Below are 15835 nucleotides of genomic sequence, written 5' to 3' on the forward strand. Positions count from 1 at the left end.
TAATTCACTCGTGCAACATTAATTCTGTCTAAAATTTTTCCGGTTAACTCTCTACATTTCTCTGGAGAAATTTTTTTTCTCTACTCTACATTTTATCAAATACTGCCTCGATCTCAGCTATAACGCTGCTTTCATCAGTAAGATTATTTGAAACAAATTGGCAATTACTGGTCAAAATTTAAAAAAAAAACCTAGGCTTGCCCACACTATTGAATGAGTCGTATTGTTATAACATTAAGTAATTTTTTGTTAGGATCAAAAGTGCGACCCGCCCAGCGGTTGGTATATATAGCCGGGATCCCGAGCTCTTCAGTCTCTATTGAGTCGCCACTGAGAGGGAGTGTGTGTGTCTGTGCTCTGCTCCTGCAATATCTTCTTGTAGTCGCAATCATGGGTAAGAAAATGATTATGAATTCTATGAAAAATTTGGTGATCATAGCAGGTAACCTGTGTTTCTTTGTAGCTACGTTTATCATTAATTCCGGTTTTAATTATAGTATTATACTCTGTCCTGACAATTTTGGCTGTCAGAGAAAATTTGTCTGCTTTTTATGATAAATTTAATGGAAAAACCATTGCACCTTCTGATTAATTACTAAAATTTTACATTTTAGTAATCGTATAAGAGGGCCGAACTTCATTTGCTGACCGCCCTTAGCATTTGTTCCAAAAGTCCCAGTGTCAAAGTGTCTCCAATAATTTGAGTATACATGCATGCTGAAATTTTTTGAAACTAAGACCAAGGGCCTATTTTAATTTAATTCGCACTATTTGATAATATTGATACTCGATGTTGATTAGCCGACAGTCATTTTCGTTTTTCACGCATGCGAATTCACATTTACACAATGCAGTAGTTCAGAAAAAAAGCTGGTCATTGTTTCAAATGCTTGGACAATTAGTTGAACCAGAATAAACTACTGACAATCAGTCTGAATATCCTGAATTTCAACGACTTTAGACTAGGAGACATGTACGTGATTTTAGTTCGTACCTTATTGACCTTCTCGCCTCCCACATGCACAGGGAGGTGGGGAGAGTCGTGGTCTGAGATTGTGGGCAACTGCAAGCGCTTGGTTCAAGCTGAGCAAAAGCTTGCATTTTTTTATCGTCTGTCTCGATTGACTGACAATTGTTTTTTTTTCCTTCTGTTTTGAATGCGCTAAAACCAAGGAAGACAATAGCTGATACTCGATATTTATATTTGAGTTAAAAATTGGTCGGCAATTTCACTTTTCAGCTGACGAAAGGTATAATAATTCCAGTTGATCAAAGGATACGCGAAACAGTTTTAACGAAGTTAAGATAAGAATTTCCTAAATAGTCTTAAACGGCAAGTGTTGGATTTTAAATTGTGTACCGCCTAATGGCATTTACCTATGCGAGATGCAAATGATTTCTTTCAATAGAGAATAATTGTAAGAAAAAATTCATTGATTGAACTTCTCGAGCGCTCGTAACCCAGTCTAAAAATATTCTTACAAGATAATTTTTTTTTCTCTTCAAGGACGCAGCTCCAATTGAAGAAATCTTGTACTATTGTGTATCCCTGCGCTATCAAACGACTCTATTAAACAAGATATTATTTCTATAGATAACACAGTGCCAATATTTAGCTTGTAAATAGAATGGTATTCCACTATACAGATTAACAAGTATAGTTATAACCGTCGGTTATATGATCCGCAGCAGGAAGCGTCTGTTGCAGCTGCTGCTGCCTCAATTGTTGCGGCAATCGCTGCTGCTGCTGCTGTGTTTGGTTGTGTCGATTGTTGTGCTTGGAATAAGAATAAACTCTTTAGGCACACGGCATTGTTGACTCATGAGCTCGTTAGGTCTTCCTTTAACTTTGTTTCGATCACTTGTTGACCTATCATTTAAGACATTGAAACGTCAATAGCTTCTTTCGGAGGCTCGATCTTTCGTAGGCTCGATCTTTCGCTGGCCCAATCATTCGTTGACCCAATCTTTCGTTGACCCAATCTTTCGTTGACCCAATCTTTCGTTGACCCAATCTTTCGATTTCGCTGACCCAATCTTTCTTTCGCTGACCCAATCTTTCGCTGACCCAATCTTTCGCTGACCCAATCTTTCTTTCGCTGACCCAATCTTTCTTTCGCTGACCCAATCTTTCGCTGACCCAATCTTTCGCTGACCCAATCTTTCGCTGACCCATTCTTTCAATAAGCGATTGATGGGCTTAGCCACTCCCCGAGTCACCCATTCTCCCCGACTCTCTAATTCTCCAGTCACCCCAAATGATTAGTTGCAAATGACTAAATTTTCAATTATTTGTCTGACTTTCCGACTCGAGCCTTCGTTATAGGCGCTCTTTCTGACTCGAGCCTTCGTTATGGGCAAACTATCTGACTCGAGCCTTCGTTATAGGCGCACTATATATCTGACTCGAGCCTTCGTTATAGGCGCACTATCCGACTCGAGCCTCCGGCCGTTATAGGCACACCATATATGACCCGAGCCTTCGTTATAGGCGCACTATCTGACTCGAGCCTTCGTTATAGACGCACTATCTGACTCATTGACTAGAAAAAGCCATTCCCACCCATGCAGTCATGGTCGCCGGCGTCACTGTTTTTTCAACGTGACACTGACTCATTGGTTAGTCGTTTTTAACGACTCATGCTGTGTCTGCAATGACAATTGAAATAAACACATTTTCCCAGTATACAGTCTTACCTAATCAGAACCCTAACTGCTCTACTTGTCAACTAAGTATCAGGTGTTGAGTTTCATGTCTGAATGGAAATTACGCTTCTATTTTCTTTATATCTTCGGATATGTCAGCCGATGTCAATGCTATTCATACCCAAACTCTTCGTAGCTGGAGAGACTTCACGAAGTCGATGTTACCGTACGATCAAGTTAATGACAAACATTGTACAAAAAATTCTTCTATAATAAAGGCTCAACTGCCTGGATACCGAGACAAAGCTTCAATACTGGGGCCGGCATTGCATGACGAATAGAAGGAATACCAGCTAGTAACCCATGACCAGTTTTCAGTTACCTCGGGAATATTCGCAGGTTTTAACCGTGACCTTGACGTTCACGCCCGGTCGTCGCTCTGGCAGGCAGCTGAATATACACTATACACCACACATAGTGTCTCGGTGTATCTTTCTCTTTCATCTATAACGAAATTTATCGGATCCCAGAGAATTAAGAATCAAAGCATTTCTTAAGAAGCCGAGAAAAATTGATAGTATGGCATTTTAGAACTACGGTAGATTAATCCATCAACCCTGCAAAAATTTCCAATTAATATTCATGAATGGAGGGTTGAGCAGATGCTTGATATGCCATCGAATAACGACCATAATTCGATGGCATCTCAGAAACCACTATAATTACCCTAGCCTCTAGCTAAATATTTACTTTTATTGGTAAGTAAAGGATTGATTCGGGTGACCAATTGTCTGTAGTTGACAGCCCGGGCAACATGGTTCAGAAAGGCATAACATTCGCAAAATTTCGCCAACTAATTCACTTCTATATGTTAACGGTTGATCACTTATAAATGAGCGACAATTAACTAGTAGAAGGCAATACTATTGCTAGCATTCTTGATAAACGTGTCTCTGTTTTTTTTTTTTGTTACGCTTATATTCACACATATTTTTATAACTGAATATTATCTACGCTATTAAATTCTATTTATAATTGACGCTATAACATATAGATGTCGTTGTTCTATTATTGGCCTCCTATAAACCGCCGCTGTTTACCAGAGTCGGGGCGTGGCGACTCGGTCGTATATTTAGACGCTTGCTAGCCCCGGTCTAGTGAACAGTTTCAGGAATTTTTACTCGTCATTATTATTACTTGTTCGGTGCTTGAAGGCAGCGATCAGGCAAATAGACAAGACGTGGCCTGGCAAGCAGTCAAGTTTATAACTCCACCTCCATTTTCAGTTCACCTATACGATTCCTATTCATCGCATTACAGAACATTGCCCGCATCGTAGTGATTTGTTGTCGTATTTCCCCACATTCTTTCCAATATTTTGTCCGTATTTTTATGTATCATTAAAATTTTTGGCAATTTAATCCGATCCATCGTCGCTAATTTTTGTTGAGTTTATTATTTTTGTAGATGAAAATTTTGTTTCAAATTTATTTTATCGGCTCTGTAGGCTTGTGTGTGTTTTGAATAACCCAACGAAACCAAAGTAATCACATATTCGTGACTCGGATAACGAGGTGCAATATAATATATCATTACGAATGCCTCGCGAAGCGTCAGAATGAATTATTGAATAAATCGATTCAATAACACTAATGGTGCCAGTCATTGTCGTGAAATTTATTGTCGCGCGAGCATGTACACAGTATTCCGTATTATAGTTCCTACGAGTAAGTTACTTCGTTTTAGAGCTAATGATTATTATTAGAATTGGCTCGGCTCTTGTACGTTCAGGACCCAGAACTACGTACTTCTCCTTGTAAGTATTCTGTAATCAGTTTCTGTATGCGTAAGATATTCACATATGAATATATTCCCTTCACGTTGTCGTGCTACTATGTAGAGGGCTAGGTATTAAGGATCAATAATGTGTAATATATTGATGTATAGTGTATAGGAAAAAGATATATTTTAATTAGGATGTAAAAGTTGTAAGATTGTTTTAGAAAGAATCGTAGCTTTGCTGACTGGCGTCGTACGAACGGATTCATTCGGATTTTAGAGAGCGGAAAGTAAGGATCCCTCTATTCGGCCTGTATATGTCTTGTTCCAGATTGTCTCTGTGCACTTTGTAACCTTGCCCAATTTTATATTTGTGTTGTGGTGTTGGATTTTAAGTATATCTTGACCAGAAAAGACTTTTATTCATGACAACAGTTCATGCGAACCTGGTGGTCCACAACAACTATTTTGACTGTAATGTAATTTTGTTCCAGGATGTTACGTTCTTGTTGAATAAAGCTCCTAATGAGTCACCTTGGCTTACGCTTACGACAGTCTTTATTTACTTTACTCACAGTCAATCTTCTTTGCAATCTCTGGCTGAGTCGGTGGTTCACCAAGCATCAAAATTATTCATGAGGTTATTTCCACGAACTTTCTCGCCATTTGTCTTTTAAGAGACTGAGGAATCTTACGATGATAATCTCATGGCGCTGTAGAAATGTTAATTAAGAGTGGCCATAAATAAATTGTGGTAGTCTGTACCCGTCCTGCTACCGCGAGGCTCACGTGATGGGTGAGATGGAGCATGTGGCATCTGCCATATGGCACCTGCCATGTGGCATCTGCCAGCGCCTTGCATCACCATTCAGCGCTTGCATCATTCAGCGCCTTGCATCATCATTCAGTGCCTTGCATCATCATTCAGCGCCAATTGCATCATCATTCAGCGCCTTGCATCATCATTCAGCGCCTTGCATCATCATTCAGCGCCAATTGCATCATCATTCAGCGCCTTGCATCATCATTCAGCGCCTTGCATCATCATTCAGCGCCTTGCATCATCATTCAGCAAGGGCCCCGCAGCACCATAGAGGGCCCCGCAGCACCATGCAGGGCACCGCAACACTAACTAATACAGGGCCTCGCAGAAACATCCGTGACCTCGCTCGTATCGCTATATAGTTGAAACTTACGTCACTCTTCAACTTGTTCTTATTTCATTCATCACCTTGTAATATCATCACCTGGAAGAATTTTTTTCGATTTTTCGTCCCCTTTTTCATAGTTCCTCCCAAATCCTTACAAGTCTATCCCTTTCATCACATAATTTCATCCATTCTTCAACTTTTGTTTCAACCATCCCGCACCCCACTCACCCCGCAGCATTCCCGACGCAGCAAGCGTCAGCCACCCACCGGCATGGCTGAGGCTGACATCATCCTCCGTATGTGGCGAGCGACGCTGCAACGCCTTGTCTGGCTCGCTGCTGGCTTTGCTGTTAGGTTTGCTGTTAGCTTTGCTGTTAGGTTAGAGCCAGCTTTGCTGTTAGCTTAGAGCCAGCTTTGCTGTTAGCTTAGAGCCAGCTTTGCTGTTAGGTTAGAGCCAGCTTTGCTGTTAGGTTAGAGCCAGCTTTGCTGTTAGGTTAGAGCCAGCTTTGCTGTTAGGATTGCTGCCAGCTTTGCTGTTAGGATTGCTGCCAGCTTTGCTGTTAGGTTTGCTGCCAGCTTTGCTGTTATGCTTGAGTCCCCACAGTCGGTATCTTATTTGTATGGTCGGATTAGGGTTATCTCATGTTGGGTAATCACATTCAAATGTCAGCGCTCCCCAGAAACTATTTTGAATTCATTTCATGAGCGGTGCGTCAGTAGAAATGCGAGCGTCTAGCCCTGATCGACGTAGCTCAATATAATAAAGTATTACGTGATTATGACGCAATCCTTGCTTCAACACGCGTGCCTGGATTCTTACGCATTTCCTGCGACCCATGTGACGTCACGCGCATGAGCGCATAGTGACGTCATAGAAAGGCGTTGAAATTTTATAATTTTTCATCATATTATCAATTGGCAATTAAAATTCTTGTCATTTTAATTGTAAGTTCTTCAAAAATATATATCTGAAATTTAAAACGCAAGCTACTCTGACTACTCATTGAAATTTCCCACACAATTTGGTAAATTTCCAAGCGAGTTGTTGCAAAAAAAGTGTTTTCCATGTTTGTCAAGAATTTTGATTGAAATACCTGCAAACCAGGCATGTTTTTCAATCGGATTAGCAATACGGATTGCTGTGTTGGAAAGCGGGAACTGGCCTGGAGCGGTGCTTAGCCTTCGAGTTTAGTTTTTCATTTCAAGTCTTCGTTTTTTTCGGTTTCGCACGACCAACGTTTCCCGTTGTATTTTGTGTTTACGAGTCACGAAGAAAGTTTACAGCTCCTTCATGTCAGTTCTCAGTTGGCCTGAAACATTTTTGCATTCAAATGATGGTCTTAACATCTGTATTCGTAATATATTTCCTATTAGGAATTTTTTAAAAATGAAGTAAATGAAACATCCCCTTTTGTATTTTGAATTATTCTATTGAAAACTAGAATAATTCAAAGTCAGTATTCAAATTTAATACTGAAAACTTGAATTGTTGTTATTATCCAGATCATGTATGCCGTAATTGTGCGTTACTATTTCGCTAGCATAATGAAAACGAACAAATTAAGCGTATACGTACATACCGTTTGTTCTTTTGCTGCATGGTTGGTCACAATCAACGTGCCAAGAGAACTAGCATTGATACTATCTGATATTATATTATCAGTTGATTGCATGCGTATCACTCGAGGTGGATATTTGAAATCCTTTTATTGAAACAATAGTGAAGCTATAATTCTGCGGAGACTAACTCATATCACGTTAAAATCGCTCGGTGCCTGCTATATATTAGTCTCGCTAATTTCGATCAGGTACGAGGTTTCCAGTCTCCTTATATGGAAGCGTAAGGCCATGGACTTCTTTCAAGGCGAATATGGCGGAAAATTGTATACGTACTGGAGGAAATATCCTATTAACAGCTACATACGCAACACCTCATGAATTAGTTTATAATTGATCTCATGACTGATATTGGGAAAAGTGAGAAATGGAATAAAAGACTGAGCACGATTCATAAGAAATTGTTTTAAATTATCGAAAGCCAGAAGAAAAAATTTCGATCATGCAGTTAGTCAAAAACTACATACTGATGTATTAACCTCGCATCCTTCTATTAGATTTGTTTCAAAATTTTAATTTTTGTATCCAGTTTTTCAAATTTCAAATTTTTAAACATCTTTTCGATTGTCTAACACCAAAAGGGCAACGAATTTTTCTTTCACGTTCGCATAAAATTTGTTTCAAAATTTAAATTTTTGTATCCAGTTTTCAAATTTCAAAGTTTTAAATATATTTTCGATTGTCTAAAATTAAAGAACTACGAATATTTCTTTACCTAACACAATATTATTTACCGAATTTTTTCGGCAGGAGAGGTCTTGGAGTACGAGACTGGCGATGAGAAGTCGTACAAATTCCTTCCCTTGTTTGGCAACACCTTGAGGTGAGTCTTAAATTACTTTGCAACTATTAATAATAGCATTAGAAATAAAAAAAATAATCGGCTCGAGCTATAAAAAATGTTTCTTACATCTGAAGCAGCAATAGGAATTAGAAAAATCTGTCATAAACCAGCTGGAGCGAAATCGGAAGTTTATAATGAGCTGCTCTGAGAAAAAAAAAATCAGGAATTAAACAGTGCTGATTTATTTATGTTCGTTACTGTTGATAGTTCCACATAAGATGTGGTTGAAATTCCATATCCTAGGACAATCATTCATGCATAATGTGAGACTTCTGGTCCCAATTACGAGCGAGTTTATTACAGTTTCTATATAATTAATGAAAAAAGATATTTCGTTTGCATATTAGCATTGCTTTATTTTGCCAACATTCTTTGCTAAAGTTTTCCCACTGTATTATTTATTACATATGTATTACTCAGCTCTTATTTGTAATAATAATTTCCTTCAGGCTGTGGTAGATTGGGATGTAGTAGTCCCGTTGATTCCAACTGTTACTTCGTACTTCTTGATTATATAAATTTATTTAGGCATTTTACCGCATTAGTAAACAAGCTAATTAATATTTATAGTAAGTACATTGTAAATTTCTTGTTGGCTGAAAATAATGTGTTTCATTGAGCGGCTGAGATCCACAAGTTCAGGGTTGCGTGAGGGCAAGCGAGTCTCAGACATTTTGCTCTATAATATAGCCGTGAAGTTTCCCGAGATATGTTATACAATCATTCGAAGTCTGATCAATGATTTCGCTGATACCGGAAACAAACGATCTAGTACACTGCAGTCAAGTTGCAATTTTTACAATTATTTCTGTTAATAAATTAGAAGATTTCGTTGTTGTTGATCACAAATGTCCACGTTTTGTTTTCTTCCAACCTCAAATGAACGTTCTCTAAGGAAAAGTTAAGGTCATATGTCACACTTTACTTCATGCCTTCTAAGAAAGGCTCCGGGATATTTATATTTATTCTAAATATGAGTAAGTGCAAATTTTACTAAAATATTATGACCCGACATAATACAAAATTCTTTGTAAGGTTCTCGGTGAAGGCAGCGCACGACTGCCACTTGGCCTTCACTCGAGGCACCGCGGAGAGCGAGCCCATGTTCGAGGTCTTCATCGGGGCCTGGTCGGGAGAGGCTTCCGCCATCCGCTTCAATAAAGGTGATATTTCTTCGTCGAATTTAACTGGACTAGAATAATTGACATAGGGGATAATTTTTAATTCGGTTCATAACATTTATTTTTATCCCGCTTCAATAAAGGTGACATTTCTTCGTCTAATTCAACTGAAATAAAATAATTCATATATGTGATACTTTTTAATTCGGTACACAACATTGATTTTTATACCGCTCCAATGCAGGTGATATTTCTTCGTCTAATTTAACTGTACTAAAATAATTCATATATGTTAAACTTTTTAATTCGGTTCACTACATTGATTTTTATGTTATATTGAAATGTGAAGTCTGGTGTCTGTAAGTATTGTTCTGAACTAAAAGTTTTTATTGTCCTAGACTAAAAGTATTTTTTTCTTTTATCAATTATATCCGGCATTTTAATCGTAACCTCTCGATAATCTAAACGAAATAATCTCAAAGTCTAAACCCTGATGTGCTAACAAATCACTGAACCCAATGTATTTTGTATTATTATTAGTATTATTAGGAATACGGACTTTCGTTTTAGGTAATTATTGTAAAAAAAGACATCTCTTGTCGCGTATCAAAAATATTCATGATATTATTGAATATTATTCTTCACTTAAACAGCAATAAATTATTTTGTGTTCCACCTTTGATTTCTTTTCAACATTTGTTATATTATAACCTAGGTTTATTTTGATAGTACGCGAAAAAAACTGTATAAACCTGTTATTTCAGGAGAAGATTTGGCTAAAGTCGACACTCCCGAGATTTTGAACGATGGTGAATTTCGTGAATTTTGGGTGACGCGCGTGGGGAAGGCCGTGAGCGTGGGCAAGGGGGGCGACTCCGACCCCTTCCTGCAGGCTGAGCTCCCTGAACTCGTGTGTAGCACTCACTTCGGGTACTCTACTGGGTACGGTGCTACCGGTACCTTCCACTTCTACAGTGAGTGTTTCTTATGGTGCTACTGGTACCTTCCACTTCTACAGTGAGTTTTTCTTACGGTGCTACCGGTACCTTCCACTTCTACAGTGAGTTTTTCTTACGGTGCTACCGGTACCTTCCACTTCTACAGTGAGTACTTCTTAAGGTGCTACTGGTACCTTCCACTTCTACAGTGAGTGCTACTTATGGTGCTACCGGTACCTTCCACTTCTACAGTGAGTACTTCTTAAGGTGCTACTGGTACAGCTACTGGTACCTTCCACTTCTACAGTGAGTGCTTCTTATGGTGCTACTGGTACCTTCCACTTCTACAGGGAGTGCTTCTTAGAAACATGGCCCGACTGTTCAGACTTTTTCAATTTCAATAAAAAATGTATCGTGCATAAGAGTTACAATGTCTCAATGATTTGTATCATCAAAAAGTATATAAAATATTATTTTTAGTGCAGAATAAAAAGTGCGGTCGTAACATTTTCAATGTTGACGAAAATAGTCCCTTGTGTTTGCCAATGTTGATGAAAATCGTGTCATGTCCAGCGTAAATTTAGTTCCACTTGGAACTATCGATCTTTCTAAGGATTTTTTATTATTCAAGTTTGATGATTTTGATTTGACATTTGTTCAGAATTAATAATTGTTTTCAAAGACTACACAAATGACCTCTAAGAACAAAGTGAATAAGTTTTTCTGACACCGTTAAGTATTGGATCGGCTAATGTTACGATTTATTATCAGACTTCATTGTACTGCATTTGTAAATAAGCTTCTGAAACCTTGAAAGGGCCTGAAACTTATTCTACTTGCTTGAGCCTTTTTTAGCGCATTTTCTGATTTATGGAATAAAGGCGCTATTGTGCTCGTCATGTCCGTCTGTCTGTCTGTCCGTGACTACGTTTTTGTCGACGAGAAAATGCGCTCACTGTCACTCACTGCAGTGAGTACTGAGTTATATTTTTTGTATTATTGACACGTCTCGCATAATTAACATATTGATATTCATATAATTATCATTATTAACATTATTATTCATATAATTAAAGTGATTTTAATAGCTTGAAAATCTTGCAGGCGAGACGCCTATCCACAAGACCGGAGACGAGAAGCAGTACAGGTTCAGACCTTTCCACGGCAAGACGCTCAGGTGAGACTTTATCTCGTAGATTTCCTACGAATAAACATGATATTGATACCAATTTCTTATAATACCTTTCAATATTTTTTAAATATTCTTCACTAATTATCATAGTCATTCATAACCTCTTAATTACCTCACCTCAATTCGCCTCCCACTGTAATTTTCTCGGCAATCTCTGTGATTGGCTCACCTACGCATTCCTCGTGAATCTTCTTGTGACCTTATGGTAAGTTCGGGACTTCCTAGTCCCAGGTCACGCTGATGCGCCGCCTTCGTCGTTCTCCGTCTCCGAGTCGTCGCTAGGCAGGTCACCCCGCCCTCGGGTCCCGGATGTAACGTTGGACGTGTTCCGTCTATTTGCCCTCCTTTGTGCCAGCTGGCCAGCTGATGCAAGATGCTGTTGCTTGTCACTTGCTGGGGGTAGTTTCCTATTTCTGGACAATACCTCGCATACTTCTTGTCCAGTTATGGGAATCTTAAAAACTCCTCGCATACCTCTTGAATCTCCTCGCATACCTCCTTCCGTCCTAAAATCCCACCGTTCATCACCGTCTTGATTTCCCAGCATCTAACACACCTGCAATTCAGGACCAAGCCTGCATATCAGCCGATATTTTCATGACAGCCGATGTATGTGAACAGGTTCATGACAGCCGATGTATGTGAACAGGTTCATGACAGCCGATGTATGTGAACAGGTTCATGACAGCCGATGTATGTGAACAGGTTCATGACAGCCGATGTATGTGAACAGGTTCATGACAGCCGATGTATGTGAACAGGTTCATGACAGCCGATGTATGTGAACAGGTTCATGACAGCCGATGTATGTGAACAGGTTCATGACAGCCGATGTATGTGAACAGGTTCATGACAGCCGATGTATGTGAACAGGTTCATGACAGCCGATGTATGTGAACAGGTTCATGACAGCCGATGTATGTGAACAGGTTCATGACAGCCGATGTATGTGAACAGGTTCATGACAGCCGATGTATGTGAACAGGTTCATGACAGCCGATGTATGTGAACAGGTTCATGACAGCCGATGTATGTGAACAGGTTCATGACAGCCGATGNTATGTTCCCTGCAACATGCATGCATTGCAGGGAACATATAATTCAGGGAACATATAATGCAGGGAACATATAATGCAGGGAACATATAATAATATGTTCCCTGCAACATGCATGCATTGCAGGGAACATATAATAATAATAATTCAAATGCATTGCAGGGAACAACATCGCTAAGGAGAGCACGTCAGGCATCATCAGTGCGTCGGAGTTCCGCGAGTTCTGGGTGGCGACGGACCACGATGAAGTCCGCGTCGGTCGTGGCGGCGAGTACGAGCCCTTCATGTCCGCGGTCCTGCCCGAACCCGTGGCCACGTCGCACTTCGGCTTCTCCACGGGCCATGGAGCAACGGGCGACTTTATATTTTTCCGTATGTTACTTTTTGACTGTTCTAGGTTCAGATTTTGGGTGGAGGCATCTTCAATGGTTTACGTGTAACTGCAGTAGTTATGTGACATTTCCTCTCTACTACATGTTGATATTACAATGTATAACTTCTTCAATCCCACCCGACATTTCATTGCAATAACCTTTCCTCTCACTTTGCATTAATTATCCAATAGGCATTATCCTGCATAACCCTTCCTCTCCCCATGACATAACACCGCATTACCTATCCATTAGTCCATAACATGGCACTGCATAACCCTTCCTTTCCCCATGACATAACACCGCATTATCTATCCATTAGTCCATTACATGGCATTGCATATCCTTTCCTCTTCCCCCATGATACTATGCTTTCCCTATCCACTACCACTTCATGTTGCACTGAAATCCTTTGCCCCTTGACATTACACTACATAACTTTACCACTTCACATTGACCATACATAACAAAACATTTCTTCTCACATTACATAGCATAGCCTCTCGTTCACTCCATGATTTTACGTCTCGACACCCTCCGTCCACTCCATGATTTTACGCTGCATAACCTCTTCACTTCCCCTTGTCTTATCACAATTTTCTCGTCTCTGTACAGACGAACGTGCGGCAGCTACGGAGAACAAGTTGCAGTACAACTTCGAGCCGCTCTACGGCGACACCTTCACCTTCAGTGTGGCGTGCGACCACGACGCTCATCTAGGCTTCACCACCGCCCCTGCCGAGACGCCGCTCATGTACGAGGTCTTCATCGGGGGCTGGGAGAACCAGCACAGCGCCATCAGGAAGAGCAAAGGTAAGGGGGGATGGCCTTCACGAGTGACGGGAGTAACGGTGGTTGGTTAGGAGATTATGGTTGTATGGGAGATGATGGATGCATGTGAGATGATGGTTGCATGTGAGATTATGGTTGCATGGAAGATTATGGTTGCATGGGAGATTATGGTTGCATGGGAGATGATGGAGAGATGATGGTTGCATGTGAGATGATGGTTGCATGTGAGATGATGGTTGCATGGGACACATGGTTGGTGATATGATGGTTTCAAGGGAGACAAATCAAGATCAAGGCGAAATGGAGTATGGTTGGTTAAAAGACACATCGCAGCTCCATTAATGAAGATGTGCAAGAATGAGAGAGGATGCGGGTGCCACTCAAGATAATGTGAGGCGATGGTGGAAAAGCTGATGGAGAAGAGCTGGTAATGAGGACCATCGCAGCGCCATTAGAGAGAGCAAGGATGCAGAGAGATAGTGATAACATTATAGCCTGCGTTATAATGAGGAGCGAATTGGAAGAGATGTAGTCGGAGGAACCAGCCCAGCACCATTATAAAGAGCAAGTGTGGGGATTGAGATTGATGGTGACGGCAATGACGATTCCCCTTTTTAAAAAATGTGCGAAAATTTGCATCGTTGTGCTTCGTAAAACTGGAAAGACACGGTATTAAATTATTTTTCCAGAGACAACGGTGGTGAAAGTTGAGACTCCGGATGAGTGTTGTGGAGAGAAAACCTACTGGGTGAACCTGCGAGGTGGGCATGTGAGAGTGGGGCGGGCTGGCGAGTCAGAGCCGTTCATGGAGTGGCAGGACCCAGAACCCTTTAAGGTGAGTACCTACGTTTTAATTATCCAAAGTTTTCTATAATTTTTTTAATGGGTTCCTACATATTAGTTATCAAAAATTTTCTAAAACTTTTTAAATGGGTACCTACATTTTAGTTATCCAAAATTTTCTAAAAATTTTTAAATTGGTACCTACATTTCAGTTATCGAAAATTTTCTACAATTTTTAAATGGGTAGGTACCTACATTTTAGTTATCCAAAGTTTTCTAAAACTTTTTTAAATGGGTACCTACATTTTAGTTATCCAAAATTTTCTAAAATTCTTTAAATGGGTTCCTATATTTTAGTTATCCAAAATTTTCCTTTCTCATTTAATTTATTAATAAATATTTTATTTATTATATTAATTAAACTAATTAAAATTATTTATTTTATCGTTGCAAGAGTGATTGTTCATGAATCTTTGATTTTTTACCTTTTCGGAGTTAATTTTTGAAACAGATCAGTCGGACCATGAGGGAAATAACTTGTTGAGCTTGGTCTCTAAATTTAATAGTTTTTCCTCGATATTGCATTGTTTCAATATTGGTTTGCCTCATTTTAGTAGAATCGTTAAATTTTCTCATAGGTTTAATTTTCAACGTAGTTAAATCATTACTCGACTGGAACTTTATTTTTTATGCTATATGTTTCGATGTTCAGGTGACTCACGTGGGCTACTGTACCGGCTGGGGAGCCTGTGGCCAGTGGAAGTTGAACGTTTGAATGTTTTCAATATTCACACTTTCTTCCGAGTAAAATAATTGTTGCAGCAAAAGCATCACCAACAGCACTACAGTAAAAACGGCTCCAAAGCTGGCTGCAGTACTCGACTCAGCGGCTGAAAGGACGTTATCAATACTACAATTTAGAAAAATAAATTATACTCTAGCAAATTGAATAATATCACACAGAAAATCACGAATTTCTCGTTGTTACTTAATGTTTAGTTGTAGATTAGTGCATAATGAATCTTGCCTTAAAGTTCGTTAGTAAATTTTTCGTTGTCAATTAGGTTAATGATTAGTAAACACCTCATTTATTACCAAATACTAATTTCTAACTAAGTTGTCTTACAAACATTTTGGTATTGACAGCGATAACGAATTTTGTAACACCTTGTCATGTCAATGTCTCTTCAGGTATAATCGCCTTTCCAACGTTAGCGTTTTTTCAACTGTAACACATTTTACATTGTAGCTCCTTTTCATTAATACTTTTATACGATCAAAATACCCTCTCATAGTTAATGTATCTTATGATGCTAACGACATTTACAATATCTGATGGAAGCTATCAATCACCTATCTTTTCAGAAGAGTTCATTATGCCGCCCTGTTGATGGGTGGGGGGGAAGGGGAGTCCCATATTAAAATTTACCTTTTCAAAAATTTTTAATTGCCCTAACTGATTTCAAAGATATTTTGACTAAATTCAGCAGAATTTTAAAGTTCTGTGTGAATCTTGTTTCTGTGCCACTCGGCTGCGTAATGTCAT

At 39.3% G+C, this 15835-nt stretch overlaps 1 protein-coding gene across 1 annotated transcript; it reads left to right on the forward strand.

Moving 5' to 3' along the window:
• The first annotated feature begins 303 nt into the window (after positions 1 to 303).
• On the forward strand, positions 304 to 15717 carry LOC108682950. Its single transcript, XM_018172217.2, has 8 exons — positions 304 to 394; positions 7944 to 8016; positions 9073 to 9200; positions 9923 to 9967; positions 12536 to 12715; positions 13330 to 13527; positions 14196 to 14341; positions 15002 to 15717. The coding sequence occupies exons 1-8, from the start codon at positions 391 to 393 to the stop codon at positions 15062 to 15064; spliced, it is 837 nt and encodes a 278-aa protein (XP_018027706.1). The 5' UTR covers positions 304 to 390; the 3' UTR covers positions 15065 to 15717.
• The last annotated feature ends 118 nt before the right edge of the window (positions 15718 to 15835 follow it).

This window comes from Hyalella azteca, unplaced genomic scaffold, assembly GCF_000764305.2.
Source record: "Hyalella azteca isolate HAZT.00-mixed unplaced genomic scaffold, Hazt_2.0.2 contig6408, whole genome shotgun sequence".
Taxonomy (NCBI): domain Eukaryota; kingdom Metazoa; phylum Arthropoda; class Malacostraca; order Amphipoda; family Hyalellidae; genus Hyalella; species Hyalella azteca.

Excerpts from the sequence above, each read along its gene's own strand:
- LOC108682950 (XM_018172217.2), top strand. Across the intron at positions 8,017-9,072 it reads TTGTTTGGCAACACCTTGAG|GTTCTCGGTGAAGGCAGCGC; the intron begins GTGAGTCTTAAA and ends ATTCTTTGTAAG. Across the intron at positions 9,968-12,535 it reads TCCCGAGATTTTGAACGATG|GCATCATCAGTGCGTCGGAG; the intron begins GTGAATTTCGTG and ends AGAGCACGTCAG.